The sequence below is a fragment of the Carcharhinus amblyrhynchos genome, chromosome 3 (assembly GCF_965287045.1).
Source record: "Carcharhinus amblyrhynchos chromosome 3, sCarAmb.v2.hapA, whole genome shotgun sequence".
In the NCBI taxonomy this organism is placed as follows: Eukaryota; Metazoa; Chordata; class Chondrichthyes; order Carcharhiniformes; family Carcharhinidae; genus Carcharhinus; species Carcharhinus amblyrhynchos.
Genome location: NC_137326.1, coordinates 36,691,354 through 36,707,592, shown reverse-complemented (window position 1 = coordinate 36,707,592; position 16,239 = coordinate 36,691,354). Strand labels below are relative to the sequence as shown.

The window sequence follows — 16,239 nt, the reverse complement described above, 5'->3', positions numbered from 1 at the left end:
ATTAGCCGTTTTCCAATCTTCCGGCACTTCCCCGGAATCCAGCGACGTCTGGAAAATAACCACCAAGGCATCCACTATCACCTCCGCCATTTCTTTCAGGACCCTCGGATGCATTCCATCCAGTCCTGGGGACTTGTCCACAATCAGCCCCTCCAGTCTGTCGAGCACCGCCTCTCTAGTAACAGTAATGTCATCGAGACCCTCCAGTCCTACCACCTTTCCATCTCTAACATCCGACAAATTATTCACGTCCTCCTCCGTGAAGACCGAAACAAAAAAGTTATTCAAGACCTCAGCCATTTCCCCATCCCCTACCACTAAGTCCCCCTTCTCATCCTCTGAGGGTCCAACGTTCACCCTAGCCAGCCTCTTCCTTTTTATATATTTATAAAAACTCTTGCTATCCTTTTTTATATTAAGCGCTAGCCCAGCTTCATAGTTTCTCCTACCCTTCTTTATCAACTTCTTTGTCAATCTTTGTTGACATTTAAACCTCTCCCAATCCTCCTCTCGCCCACTACTCTTAGCTACTCTAAACGCCTCCACTTTTAATTTAACACTTTCCTTCACCTCCTTCGTTATCCACGGCTCATTACCTCTCCTCCTACGGTCCTTTTTGACCATCGGAATAAATTTCTGCTGAGCACCAAGAAAGATCTCCTTAAAGATCCTCCACTGCTCCTCAGCAGACCTACCTTCCAACACGCTCCCCCAGTCCACATTCGCCAATTCTTCTCTCATCCTACTGTACTCCCCTCTGTTCAAACAAAGGACGCGTGTCCACGAACCCACTTTGTCCTCCTCCATCTGCACCAGAAACTCCACCATACGATGATCACTCTCCCCAAGAGGATCCTTCACCGCAAGTTCCCTAATTCTACCCGCCTCATTACATAGTACCAGATCCAAGATAGCTTGCTCCCTTGTCGGCTCCAACACACACTGTTCCAGGAAACTATCCCGGCAGCATTCCAAGAACTCCTCCTCGAGCCCACCACATCCAACATGGGTCGACCAATCAATATGCCGATTGAAATCCCCCATAACTACGGCCGTCCCATTCCTGCACGCCGCACTTATTTGCGCGTTAACAGCCCGCCCCACCTCCAGATCATTATTTGGGGGCCTATAGACGACACCCACCAGCATCTTCCTCCCTTTGCTGTTCCTAATCTCTACCCACAACGATTCCACGTTCTGCTCCTTGGCTCCAGTATCATCCTTTGCTACCACCCTGATGCTATCCTTAATCAGCAGAGCTACGCCCCCCGCTTTTCCCTCCCGCCTATCCTTCCTAAACACTTGATACCCCTGGACATTCAGCTCCCAGTCCCTGTCACCTTGCAGCCACGTCTCTGTAATGGCCACCAGATCATATCCATTTGTGTCGATCTGCGCCACCAACTCATCCACTTTATTCCTAATGCTTCGCGCATTCAGATAAAGCGCCTTCATCCCAGCCTTCACCTGGACCTTATTTGCCCGAACGCCACCAACCATACTCACGCCCCTTACTCCCTCTATTATTGGGACATCCTCGGCCTCTATCCTTACCTGTACCATCTCCTTAACTTTAGATCCCGTAATGTCACCTACCCTCACACCCTCCCCCCCCCCCCCCTAATTAGTTTAAAGCCCTGTCTACAGTCCTCTTTACACGATTCGCCAGCACTCTGGTCCCAGCACGGTTCAGACCCACCCATCCCGCCCGAACAGGTCCCACCTACCCCAATACTGGTGCCAATGCCCCATAAATTCAAACCCATTCCTCCCACACCAATCCCTGAGCCACCCATTCACTTCCTTAATCCTATCAACCCTACGCCCGTCCCTAGGAATTAGTTGTCTGTTAGTCTCTTAAGTGTTTCTAATATTTTTCCTTTGCTGATATCAATTACTTTAGGTTCCTTCCCTTGCATTTCTGGCCTGCAATTTCTGTCTTCTACTGTGAAGACAGACAAAATATTTGTTCAATGTTTCTCTATTCCCCCTTGATAAAGTCTCCGGTCTCTACCTCGAAGAAGCCAATGTCTACTTGAGTTACACTCCTCTTTTCAATATACTTGTAAAAGTTCTTATTGGTTTTTATATCCCTGGTAGTTTACACTCAGCATATTGCCTTCATTTTCATTCAATCTTTTGGTCACACATTGCTGATTTCTAATTGCTGATTCTTTGTAACATTATAAGCCTCTTCGTTTAACCCACAACTTGAATGGATCTGTCTTGGATTTTTTTGTTTTTTCATGGAATGTATTTTACCACAATATATTTCAGACTATTTATCAATGTTAGCCACCTCATACCTATGCAATTGACTTTAAGTTTGAGATTGTTGTTTAATACTCCTGCATTTCACCATCAGACTTGATGTGAAATATGAATTATTATGATCACATTTTCAGAGTGCCTTTTACTGTGAGATTATTCATTAACATTGCCTCATTGTGCCATAGTAGATCTAGATCATTGTGGGAGGCTAGGAAGGAAATTGTGGGTCCATAAGCAGAGATATTTGAATCATCGAGAGCCACGGGTGAAGTGCAGAAATTGGTGGGTGGCAAATGTGCCTTTGTTCAAGAAGGACTGCAGGGAAAAGCCTGGGAACTACAGGCCAGTGAGCCTAATGTCTATACTGAGTAAGTTGTTAGAAGGTATTCTGAGAGGCAAGGACTGATTAGGGACAGTCAGCAGTGGCTTTGTGAGTGGAAAATCATGTCTCTCAAATTTAACTGAGTTTTTTGACTGGGTAATCAAGAAGGTAAATAAGGGCAGTGCAGTTCATGTTGTCTACATGGACTTTAGCAAGGCCTTTGACAAGGTACCGCATAGTAGGTTGGTGCATAAAGTTAAATCTCATGGGACCCAGGGTGAGGTAGTCAGATGGATAAAAAATTGGCTTGATGACAGAAGACAGAGGGTTGTTGTAGAGGATTGTTTTTCAAACTAGAGGCCTGTGACCAGCCGTGTGCCTCAGGGATCAGTGCTGGGTCCACTCTTATTTGTCATTTATATTAATGAGTTGGATGAAAATTTAGGAGGCATGGTTAGTAAGTTTGCAGATGACACCAAGATTGGTGGCATGGTGGACAATTAAGAAGGTTATTTAGGATTGCGATGGGATCTTGATCAGTTGGGCCAGTGGGCTGACAATTGGCAGATGGAGTTTAATTTAGATAAATGTGAGTTGATGCATTTGGGTAGATAGAACCAGGGCAGGTCTTAATCAGATATGGTTGGGGAGAGTTATAGAACAAAGGTACAGTACAAGTTCATAGCTCCTTGGAAGTCAAGTCAAAGATGGGTAGAGTGGTGAAGAGGTCATTTGGCGTGCTTGGTTTCATTGGTCAGAATATTGAATACGGGAGTCAGGATGCCTTGTTGAAGTTGTACAAGACAGTGGTAAGGCCACACTTGGGAATACTGTGTACAGTTCTGGTCACCCTATTACAGAAACAATCTTATTAAACTAGAAAGAGTGCAGAAAAGATTTACTAGGATACTAGCAGGACTTGATGCTTTGAGTTACAAGGAGAGGCTCGACAGACTGGGACTTTTTTCTCTGGCGTGTCAGAGACTTGGGGTAAATCTTATAGAGGTCTGTAAAATAATGAGGGGCATGGATCCGCTAGATAGTCAACATCTTTTCTCAAAGATAGGGAATCTAAAACTGGAGTGGATAGGTTTAAGGTAAGAGAAGAGAGATACAAAAGGGTCCAGAGGGGCAATTTTTTTTTTCACACAGGGTGGTATCTGGAACAAGCTGCCACAGGTAGTAGTCGAGACGGGCACAGTTTTGTCTTTTAAAAAACATTTAGACAGTTACATGGGTAAGATGGATATAGAGGGATGTGGGCCAAATGCAGGCAATTGGGACTAGCTTAGCAGTTTAATAAAAAGGGGGGCATGGACAAGTTGGGCCAAACCTTTATGACTCTGTAAATTTAGCACTTTGTCCCTAGTTGGTTCTACAACAAGTTGTTCTGAGAAGCTGTTGTAAAAAATTCTGCTAATTCGTTTTCGAGACTATCTTTGCCAATTTGATTGGTCCAATCTTTACGAAGATTGAAAACCCCCATGGTTATTATTTTGCCTTTGTTACAAGCTCCAATTATTTCTTGATTAATGTTCTGTCCAACGGTATAGCTGCTATTTTTGGGTCTGTCATCTACTTTCATCAGAATTGCTCTCCAACCATACTGCCACTGCTTCCCAAGTGCTGAGCCAAGATCCTTTCTATTGCTGACCTAGTGTTATTCTGTATTATCAGGGCCACTCCTCCTTTTCCATTCTATCTGTCTTTTTGAAATCTTTTCCATTCTACCTGCCCTTTTGAAATGTTAAGTATCCTGGAATATTTATTTCCAGCCTTGGTTACCTTCCAACTGTATCTCTGTAATGGTGATTATATCAAACACATCTCTCTATTTTTGTTGCTGATTTGTTTATCTTGATACATCCAGATTCATGCATTCAGATAAAGAGCTTTTAAGTTTTTTTAAGCATTATTCTTTCTTTACTCACTGATGTCCAATTCCAATTAAACACTTTTTGTCCCTAGTAATTGACTCTTCCACTCTGGGGGAAAAAGCTGCTCACTATCCACTCTGTCCATGCCCCTCATAATCTTGTAGACTTTTATCAGGTTTATCAGAATATCCCATCAATTTGATCTAATGAGAGGCAAACGGGATGGGTCAAGACCAGTGTCATTTTAATTGGGGAGGTCGTCCACTTTCAAACGCATCACACTTGTTTCCCTCCTTTTCTTTTTCTTCCTTCTTTCTTTTTCTGAAGAGGCAAATTCAACTTCACCTAATTTCCATCGGACTTGATTCAATAAAGTAACTTGTCATTGGGAAAAAGAGAATATATCATGTTGGTAACTTTTAACATCTGGTGTGCTCTTAGTCTCTGTCCATTATTTTCCACACTTCCCATTTCGCCCTTCAAGAGGCCTCGTTTGCTCTACATAGTAAATGTGCACATTCTGCATAGAACATACAACAGTACAGCACAGGAACAAGCCCTGTGGTCCATGATGTTGTGCCAGACATGATGCCAAATTAAGCTAAGCCCTTCTGCTTGCCCTTGGTCCATATCTCTCTATTCCTTGCACGTTCATGTGCTTATCTACAAGCCCCTTAAACACCGCAATTGTACCTGCCACCACCACCACCCAGACACCTAAACTTGACCTTAGCCGAAAGGCCACACTCTGTTTAAAAAAAACTGCCCCTCACCTCTCCTGTGAATTTTCCCCCTCTCAGCTTAAATACATGCAGTTATTCAGTGAATAAAAGATTAGACCAATAGCATAATGGAAGCTGGGGCAATTGTGATCTTCTAACGTGCTTTTTGCAGCCCTGAATTTCACATTACTCAATTCTGTTGCTTTGGCGCTTTTCCAATACCATTGGTATTGTCATTTGAATTTTGTTGTTCCAGAATCTCTAATGCCTATTACCTGCTGCAAGAGCAAGGTCTGCAATGAAATCAATTCACTGGAGCCTCTGTTGGATATTATTGGCGTGCCATATTTCTATCTTTTCACAGCAGTCCTTCCCAGTTTGTTCTGGCTGTACATTCTTAGTTATGTGCCAACTCCAAACCCAATGGCACCAAGAACTGCCTGTAATCAACACAACGTGTGAGCTTTACTGGGACCTCAGGACTGAAACAGAAAATTAATTTGAAGAAACTCACAAGCAGTGTACTGTAGGTAGTCTTCACCTGTTCTGTTAGAGTAATGAATGGACTGAGCAAATTGCCCAAATGTTATAGAAGGAAACCAATTTTTATTTCCATTCACCCACTCTGATATCCGTGAACGAGCAGTGAAATATGAAAATTGCCTGTAGTATGTGTATTATTTTTAAATTATAGACCAGTTACAATTCTCATTAATTTGACAGTGGATATTTGAATTAGTGTTTGATTTAGAGTGTAATATCTTGCAAAGATGACTGACCGGCAAGTAGATTAATGAATGAACAGCTTATTAAGGTAAGGAACTATTTACAGAGAGTGATCTAAAGTACATCTTATTCCATGACTCCAGACCCCTAAATGCCAGGAAAACCTTCGCTCAATTCTAGAATTCACACTCTCTGGTTCAGTTGGCTAAATGGATCATATGATCCACCAAGACTTGTCCTTTAAAGGGCCATGCTACCCCTTTAAGTTCCCAGTTACCACATTTCAATAACAGTTAAACTATTTACAATATTTACAATGGACCTCAAACACAGTCATTACAAGGTACATTGGTCCAGGGACTTGCTGATCCTTTGGGATTATTGTAATTCACTCAAAGCTGCTCTGACAGCAAAGGTAACTTAGCTTGAACCTCATTGGGTTAAGTCTTGGCTCGCAATTGTGTCAGTCCAGATAACTTCTTCATTTCATTTTGTATATGTCTGACCGTTTGAAGGGGGCATCGATTATAAGCAGGAACACGGTGCCCATAAATGGGACTGCAAAATCAATGTGTAGTTGACCTGGCCTCTCCCAAGGGTGCATTAGGTGGCAGAAGGCAAAGTTTGCTGCTTTTGACATTGATCAGATTCTCAATGTCGGCATCCACTCCAACCCAACACACACACATGCATGTGAGCACCTTCATCTTTGTCATCCCAGGATGGGCACAATGTAACTCTTGCAACTTTCCAGCGGGAGTGGGAATGACCAGCCTTGCTCCTGATAATATACCATCCTCACAATCTCCTCTTCCTTGGTGTAGCTTGCTGCTGCATTAATTTCATTCAGAGCAATATCGCCAACAGGCATAGTAGGGGTGGATTGCCCCACCGGTTCTGGGTGAGATTCTCTCCTCCTCAAGTGGCCCAGGTGTTTCTTTACTCTTTTTCCTTGGACAAATATGGCACTGATTCCATCTGGCCACAATTGTTCCAGGGATCAAATTGGGACCAGTAGAACAATTCTTTACATCTACCGAGTCCTCCACCTCAAATGCCCTCTCTGTTTTTGTCGAGTTGTGATGCTTCTATGTGTTCTGTTTTGCCTCCACCTTCTCCGTCAAATTTGGAAATGCGAGATCCAACTGTTCTAATATGTCTGCCCATTAGTCACTCTGCAAGTATAACACCTGTGGTGACATGTGGGGGTGTTCTATAGGCAACCAGGAAACGGGCTAGTTTGGTTTGTAGTGAGGCTGATGCCTGTTTCTTCACGGCTTTGAATGTTGGACAGCTCTTTCAGCCAGTCCATTTGAAGCAGGGAGGTAGCGTGGAGTTTCAGTCTGTTGAACGCCATTGTTTCTCATGAAATACTAGAACTCTTCACTAGTGAAAGCAGTCCTGTTATCAGATACTAGCACTGTGGGCAAGCCACGTGTGGCGAATGTCTCGCAATTTCTCGACCGTTGATGATGAGGTCATGGATTTTATTTTGTGCAAGTCTGACCATTTGGAGTGCAAATCTATTATAAGCAGGAACATGGCATCCATGAGTGGAACTTCAAAATCGACACACAGTTGACCTGGCCACTCCCAACAGTGTATTAGGGCGGCGGGCAGCAGACGGCAATTTTGCTGCATTTGACGCTGGTCACGTTGATCAGATTCTTAATGTTGGTATCCATCCTGCAAGTGAGCATCTTCATCTTTGTTATCCCAGGATGGGCACAATGTAACTCTTGGAACTTTCTAGCAGGAGTGGGAATGACCACCCTTGCTCCTGGTAATACATTGTCCTCAAAACTTAACTTAACCTTTCTTATCTGAAAGGGCCTTAATTGCTCAGACCTGTTATTGCAATGCCAGCCATGGCTAACTCAAGAAAATATGGGGTCTTTCTGGGTCCAAAACCTGACCTGTTGTGCCGACATGGGCAACGTATCCAAAATGTTTAGGGTAAGAACAATTCCAAGTGGTACCGGTGGAGGTGGTATACTTTCGGCTGGGGGAAGGCATCTTAATGCGTCTGTGTGTGAATTGTGTGCGGTGGCCTATGTTGAAATGCATACTTGTAGGCTGTTGATATGACTAGCCTCTGCTTCTGTTCCTCATTCTCCCACCCCATTTCATTGACCTTTCAAAAAAAAATGGTGCAGGCATTTGACTTAGTGCATCTACTGCTCTATTTTAGGGTCGAATGGGTCTTATTTCCAAAAAAGGGGCATTTTGACACACTCAGACTGCTGAACGAGTTTGCTTCCACACAAGGTCTGCTCTCCCAACCTCTGCAGTGGGAGGAAGGCAGTCCAATTGATCCTTGTCACTAAATATTATAAAGGAAGGCAGCAACCAAGTAGATTAAGGAGTGAGTGGTTTGTTAAGTAGCTATTTACAGTAAGTGATATAAATGTTACTGTAATCTACAACTCCAGACTCCTAGCTGCAAGGAAAACCTACATTCTTTCTTGGCTGAGCAGGTCATGAGACTCTCCGAGTGCTTGCCCCCAAAGGGGCACGCCACCACACACACTGATAGATTGAACATAGAGGAAATGTGATACAATAGCTGGAGATAGTCATTGAACAGATTTGTGTCTGATGTGCAGTAACTACTATAATTGGAGTCTAATTTGGGAGCTGTTAATCCCGTTCTCCTGGTGTGTAACATATTTTGTTGAATTCCTTCCAAAATCATCTGCTTGCACTCGATATAATCAATTATAAATTATTAAATCACAAATCTGGATACTTCCCTTAATAGTTATGCTTGGAAAGTAAGCTGTGTTGATGAGTGTGATACTGTCCACACTCTGCCATACCAGGTGTGAGCGTGGCCTTCCAGTTTTTGTTGGAGGAATTAGGATTGAAAACAGTCCGTGATTCTTTCACAAGCAAGCTCTACGATGCTTACCGATCCCATAGAAAAATTAGTAGTATTATCTGGTATTCACCAAGAAAGGGCTGAATAATCTGAGGTGATTTATTCATGTTCTAAATTTGTAACTTTTTGTAACCTGGGCTAAAGCTAAAAATCCAAATGATGTTTATTTTCTATAGGTACAGGATTCACATATCCAAGTCGGATTCTCCGACCTCACTCACAGCCGGGATTTTTCTGCCCTTCTGCAGTGAACGGAGATTTGGCTGAGCACCATATTCTCCATTCTCACTGGTAGCGGAAGCAGGGTGAGAATGGCCAGAAAACTCCAGCTGGTAATATCCCTGTATCTTTCCCACAAAATTGATAGCTTCCATTCTTATCGAAACTAAAAGTAGGCATGGCGAGAAGCAATTTTAAACTTGGGTTACTGAGGATTTGGACTCTGCTCAGAATTCCAGTGTTCTGGTGGTATTTAATCAACAACTGATTGATAATTGGTAATAACCACCTAAGGCAAGTGGATTTAAGTGTTAGCTCCCGCCTCCCCTGAAGGTGGTGGCTCTTCCCAGGTTCTGAGAGTATCAGCAGGCCTTCTTTATTTTATCCTTTCAGTGACACTTTGTGTGTTCCTGAACTGTGTGTCAGCAGCTGATTTGGTCGTGGAAGCAACTGGAAGTAAAGTTTGACAAATGTCCTCATTAGATTGTGATAAATGAGCATTTTCATTGGGGATAGCTGTTTGCAATGGGAACCCAAGTCCCGTGTCCCACCAACTCTATGAACTGAACATGTTGAGTGGGATTTTCTGGCCGTGCTCATCCCATGACTGGAAAGTCCCATCCAAGGTCAGCGGTCCTTTGTATGATCCATCGCAAGCCCACTACGATTCCCGTGGTGGGCGGAATGGGAAAATTCCCTCCCATTGTTTTCCAATTTTTATCTTCTTTGCCATGCTAACTTAGATTGGCTTGTCCAACATCAGATGGGTCTGGAAGATGTTGCATATCTTGCTACATACTGTGCTTTGTCCACTTGGGTATCTCGGTTGGGTGAATGGATGAACTTGTTTGTTTTCCTGACCATCTCAAAGTTTTATTGAACATTGCACCATTCTTCTTCCAAGATATTTTAAGGTTGTTTGTGGGATGTACACGAGAGAAGTTACTACATTATGAGACAGCTCACATCCTTTTAAGTTTCAGTCACTTCTTATCTGCCTCAAGACTTTGTTAGAATTTGCCAACTCCTGACTGGAGTTTTTGTCAACAAAATTAAGAGTCAACGCTTTTAATATATTAGCGTCTGGGAAAGGATGAGTTGTTAAAGGACAATCATAAAGCTTTTTTAATCTGAGATGATTTCGTTTTTACCGGTGGCAAATTTGTAGCTTTACAAATTAATTGTGCTGTTCAATGAATAAATCGACATAGTGCTTGAACTGTTCACCAGTGTCGTACAGTACAGAAGAGACCCGTCGTCCAACCAAGTCTGTACCGACAAAGCTACACTAATTCTATACTAATCCCATGTCCCAGCACTTGGCCCATAGCCTCGAATGTTATGACATTTCATCCATGTACTTTATAAAGGTTGAGAGGTTTCCCGCCTCTACTATTGTCCATTCCAGACTCCCACCACCTTGTGAGTAAAAACATTTTTTCCTCAAATTCCCTCTAAACCTCCTGCCCTTCACCTTAAAACTATGCCCCTTTTGTATTAACCCTTCAGCCAAGGGAAACAGCCACTTCCAGGCTGATTCCACCCCTTCGCTCCCCTTAGCCTTCTCTGCTCTAAAGAAAACAACCCAAACCTATCCAGCCTCTCCTCATATCTCAGTAATGTAATATTATTTTGGGAGTTTAACTTTGTATTATGTTTTTTCATGGTTTTTTTTCCCCCTTTGTTCCTGGTGCAGATCACGCTGATTCTGGAAAATAGTGTGTAGGCCTTAAAAACTGGCTTCGTGCCCGGTGCCAGACAGTTTGCAATTATCCCGGTCCCTTTCCAATGGCGCAAACCAGATCCTGTCCTTTGCCGATTAGCTCATTTAAAGTAGTATTTAAATTTGCATAGCCCATTCAACACCAGATTTTCCCAGCTCCTGGGACCCTCCGACTTTCAGGCAGTGCATGAGACTATCAAGAGTCACTACTGGTCTCCACTAGCAGAGACCAGGAACAACAGCCATGTCAGGAGGCTTGGAGGCCATTGAAGCCCCCAGGTGGCTAGGGACATGGTTGGGCAGTGCCCTTCAGGCACACTGGTAGTGCCAAAGTGGGGGGTGGGGGTTGAGTGGGGGGTTGGACCTAAGCAGGGTATGACTGGGGGCAGGCTTTGGGGTGGGGGGTGGGGGGTGGGAGGTGGGAGGGAGCTGGTTGTCGTGCATGGGTCATGAAGTGGAGCCTGTGAAGGGGATCAACATTGCCTCGATGCTGGTGATCCATGTCAGGGAGGCGCAGAAACATGCCACTGATGAGGAGGCAGGTGGTCCTGATGTCCGTGCGGGTGGGCAGCGGTCTTCCAGTGCACTGAAGTTTTGTGCAGCTTCCCCCAAACACCAGCACGCAAGTCTCCACTTTCCAAAAAAAAAATTGAGTGTGGTCGATTGTGGTCCGGACCTTGCTAGACAGACCAGCACAGGTCTCTCCAGTATTCTTGCCATTATGTTACTTAGTATTTTAGGGAGGGAAATTCCACCCATTGTCATTTTGAGAAGAGATACAACCAGGACAAAAAGTATTGTTTATTTGTATCACTATCTTTAACTATTTAGCTCAACTGATAAGTCAATTAATTGAATCCATCAGTACAGTTATTTGATGCTGCCAAATTATTCTAAACCATCTCCACATTTCTGAGCTCCCAGAACTGTCATTCATGACCATGCCACAGTTTTCTACAAGATCACCGTCTCACCAGTGACAATGCCTCCAGGGTAACAAAGACAGTGCCATTTTCCATAGTCCAGCAAACCACTTGAGGTTGATGAAATAATCCCTTAAGACATTAGTCAATGGAAACCTTTATTTGAGCTCCTGCCAGCTTCCTTGGAATACAACTATCGTTAAGCTGCCTTGAAGACACTGACATTATGTATCAATTGATGGATTTCTTCCTCCCTCCCTTGCCTACAATGTAACCAAGACAACATTATTGTACAAAGACTAGGTCCATTTGTCGAACATCCAGTTGATATGAGCTTCAAAATATCCTCTCTAAATTTCCTTGTATATCACCTTGTTAAAATAGATTTCTCCAGATGGTTTGCTACCTTCTGTATTCTAATACTCCAATAAAGCTGATTCCACAGTCTCAAATCCTGTTGAAAAAAGACTTCAGTCAATAATTGGAATTGTCCCCAAACACAGGCTCCTTTCAAAGGCAGTTACAAAGTTCTAGATGCTAACAAGAATACCAGATGGAGTACAATGTTGGTAAATGTGAAGTCATCATTTTGGTAGAAATAACAGCAAAATGGACTATTATTTAAGTGATAAAAAATTGCAGCATGCAGAGGGATATGGGTGTCCTCGTGCATGAATCACAAAAAGTTGATTTGCAGGTGCAGTAGGTAATTAAGAAAGCAAATGGAATTTTGTCCTTCATTGCTAGAAGAATGGAGTTTAAAAACAGTGAGGTTATGTTGCAACTATATAAGGTGCTGGTGAGGCCACATCTGGAGTACTGTGTACAGTTTTGGTCTCCTTACTTGAGAAAGGATATACTGGCACTGGAGGGGGTGCAAAGGAGATTCACTAGGTTGATTCCAAAATTGAGAGGGTTGGCTTATGAGGAGAGACTGAGTAGGCTGAGGCTATTCTCATCGGAGTTTAGAATGAGGGAGGATCTTATCGAAACATATAAAATTACTAAGGGAATAACCAAGTTAGAAGCAGGGTGGTTGTTTCCACTGGCAGGTGAAACCAGATCTAGGGGGCATAGCCTCAAAATAAGGGGGAACAGATTTAGGATTGAGTTGAGGAAGAACTTTTTCACACAAAGGGTTGTGAATCTGTGGAATTTGCTGCCCAGTGAAGCAGTTGAGGCTATGTCACTGAATTTTTGTAAGACAAAGGTGGATAGATTTTTGAACAGTAAAACAATTAAGGATTATGGGCAGGTAATAGGAGCTGTGTCCACAAAAAGATCAGCCATGATTTTGTTGAATGGTGGAGCAGGCCCGCAGAGCCAAATGGCCTCCTCCTGCTGCTAGTTCTTATGTTCTTAAAATTCCATGCACACAAAACGTAGCTGGCTGAGATCTTGATGTTGCCTGCCTTCGTTGTTTGAAAAATACTGAAAACCAGCAATTTATGACTGCTCATCTTAAAATTTGACTGTTATTTTTAAAGTCAGCGCAAAATTGCAGAGCAAACTATTGACCCAGATTTTACAGCGAAACTGTCAACATTTATCGCCATTATTCCTCTGAAATGGACAGCAATTTCGGGTGTCCACACATGCAGAGAATAACATGGAAATTCGGAACTTGCTGTCAGCAATTCTACACTCCTGAGGATGTGCTGTTGAAATTCCAACAGACTGCAATCCCTAAGCAATCAGTGAATTGACAAAAAAGAGTCCACTTTTACATTGGCAACTGGATTGCACCAGTTCAAGAAGGCGACTCACCATGACCTTCTCCAGGCCAAGCAGCAATGGGCAACAAATGCTGGCCTTACCAGCGAAACTCCCATCCCAATGAAACAAGAAAGATTTTAACCTCATTGTAAGACCTTGAAAATTTTACACCTTGTTGACTGATGTTTTCAATTTTTGTACTAAGCCCACAATTACTATTAACCAGCCTCATTGACCCTGTAAATTAGTGGAATGATGCATGAAAATCCTTATTTTTGTCATTTTCAATGTTTATTGATAAAATTGTAGTTTCTACTTTAACCCATTCGTCACAACTTATCCGACTACCTGATTATTTAGAAGTGTAGAAATTCAGTGCCTTTCATTTCCTGGTTTGCTGTCTGTGAGTATACTTCAGTGTAATTGGTTTCATCACAGCTGCACACTAAGATATCCCGTTAAGTTGACGGCATATTTAAGCTGCAGTTGGGAAAGGGGAAGTCCACTCCACACACATTGTTTGAACTTTGTAGGCAGCTTTCTTCAAGGGTAGCAGTGAGCACCATTTCTTCACTGCTAATCACAAAATCCAACCATTGTACTCAGAGTCATAGTGGTTTACAGCATGGAACCAGGCCCTTTGGCCCAACTTGTCCATGTTGCCCTTTTTATTTTAACCACTAAGCTAGTCCAGTTGCCTGCTTTCGCCCATTTCTCTCCATATTCATCTTACGCATATAGCTGTCTACATGCTTTTTAAAAGACAAAATTGTACCGGCCTCTACTATTACCTCTGGCAGCTCATTCAGACACTCTATATGAAAAAATTGCTCCTCTGTACCCTTTTGTATCTCTCCCCTCTTATCTTAAACCAATGCCCTCTAGTTTTAGACTCCCCTACCTTTTGGAAAAGATGTTAACTATGTAGCTGATCCATGCCCCTCATTATTTTATAGACCTCTATAAAATCACCCCCAAGTCTCCTATGCTCCAGAGAAAGAAGTCCCAGTCTATCCAGCCTCTGTTGATAGCTCAAACCATCAAGTCTCAGTAGCATCCTTGTAAACCTTTTCTGCATTTTTTCTAGTTTAATAATGTCCTCTCTATAATAGGGTGACCGGGACTGTGCGCAGTATTCCAAGTGTGTCCTCAGCAATGTCTTATATGTGATTGGTTTCAATTCTCTGTGAATGAATAAAGTTCAAGTTTTTTTTTAACTCCATTCTTAAAAGTTACAAAGCCAATGCTCAGAATGGATTGGGCAAACCCATTCTTTGCTTGTTCTAAAAACCAAATTCTAGATCCAATTGAATCCAATTCAAGGTCCCCATTAGAGATTCAAACAAGATCCAAGCTGACAAGCTAAGGCATTGCGCCCATCTTGAGCTTGATCTGACACTTGATCTTAGAAATGAAGTGTAAGTATTTACGGAAACGAGGGAACAGCGCAAGTGTTAAATGAATACGTAGCAAATGTTGAAAAGTAAATTAATGGGTACCTCCTTTGGATACACGTGATACTGATGGCAGAACAAAGCAGTTGTCCTTTGATTAAAGGGAGAAAGAAATAGTTATTTCTCAGCTATTCAGAGGGGAAAGAAAATAATGGTAGCTCAGCTTTTAACAAGTTACTTCTGTTTCTGAATTTAACATGTAAATTTGTTCCTGTTGCCTAGGTAACTATTATGGAACGCCCAAACCTCCAATCCAGCCACTCAGTGGGGAAGTAATTACCAGTGATGCTTTGCGAGGCCCTCATGCTGGCACACAGCCAACTCCAAAACGAAGCAAATCATACAATGATATGCAAAATGCTGGAATAGAGCAGCCAGAAAACGAAGATGACGAGGAAAACCCTGAAATGAATAGTAGTTTTACAGGTAAACTATCAGCAAATCTCAACATTCTGCCTTAAAAAAAACCATTGTAATGATGATCAACTCCATACATCAAAGCTTTCTTGGCACATTTAGAACAAAACAGAAGGAAGAAATTAATTATGGTGCACATGAGCTAAGATATTGCAGAGATAAATATGTATTACAGTATTGTAGAAGAATAAATGTAAGAGTCATACCTGGCACAAATAAGATATGCGGTTTTGCAGGTCAGTCATTTCAATCACAGGACATTGCTGCGGGTGTTACTCACGGGTGTGTCCTAGGCCCAGTCATTTTCAGCTGTTCTACCAATAACATTGCCTCCATTATAAGGTCCAAAGTCGGGATGTTTGCTGATGATTGGATTGCGTAGTGTTCAGCAGCATTTATGATTCCTCAGATAATGAAGAAATCCATGCCAACATGCAGCAAGACCTGGGCGTCATTCAAACTTGGACTGTTCCGTGACAAGTGATTTTTGTGCCACATAACTGCCAGACAATGACCATCTCCAACAAGAGAGAATCTTACCATGTCTACATGACATTCAGTGGCACTGCTATTGCTGAATCCCCCACTATCAACATCATGGGAGTTACTGTTGACCAAAAGCATGAACTGGACCAGCTTTATAAACATTGACTGCAAGAGCAGGTCAGAGACCGAGCATTCAGAAGAGAGTAACTCATCTGCTGACTGTCAAACCCTGCCCATCATGTACAAGGCACAAGCCAGTAGTGTGATGGAATACTCTCCACCAGCCTGGATGAGTGCAGCTCCAACAAAACCCAAAGCTCAGAACCATCCAAGGCAAAGCGGCTCCCTTGGTTGGCACACCTCCTCTCACTTCCAACATCCACACCCTGCACTGCCGACAGTGGCAGTAGTATGTACCATCTACAAGATGTGCTGCAGCAACTCACCATGGCTCCTTTGACAAGCATCTTCCAAACCCACAACCTCCATCTTCAAGAATGAT

The 16,239-nt window shown here is 42.8% G+C and overlaps 1 protein-coding gene across 11 annotated transcripts in view; it reads left to right on the top strand.

Moving 5' to 3' along the window:
* The window catches only part of magi1b (membrane associated guanylate kinase, WW and PDZ domain containing 1b), a 437,384-nt gene that overhangs the window by 323,019 nt on the left and 98,126 nt on the right, over positions 1-16,239 (top strand). For all 11 annotated transcript variants that reach the window (XM_080183290.1, XM_080183253.1, XM_080183263.1 and 8 more), the window contains one exon: positions 15,057-15,260. In XM_080183290.1, the coding sequence (XP_080039416.1) occupies positions 15,057-15,260 (204 nt within the window). The remainder of the gene's footprint in view (positions 1-15,056; positions 15,261-16,239) is intronic.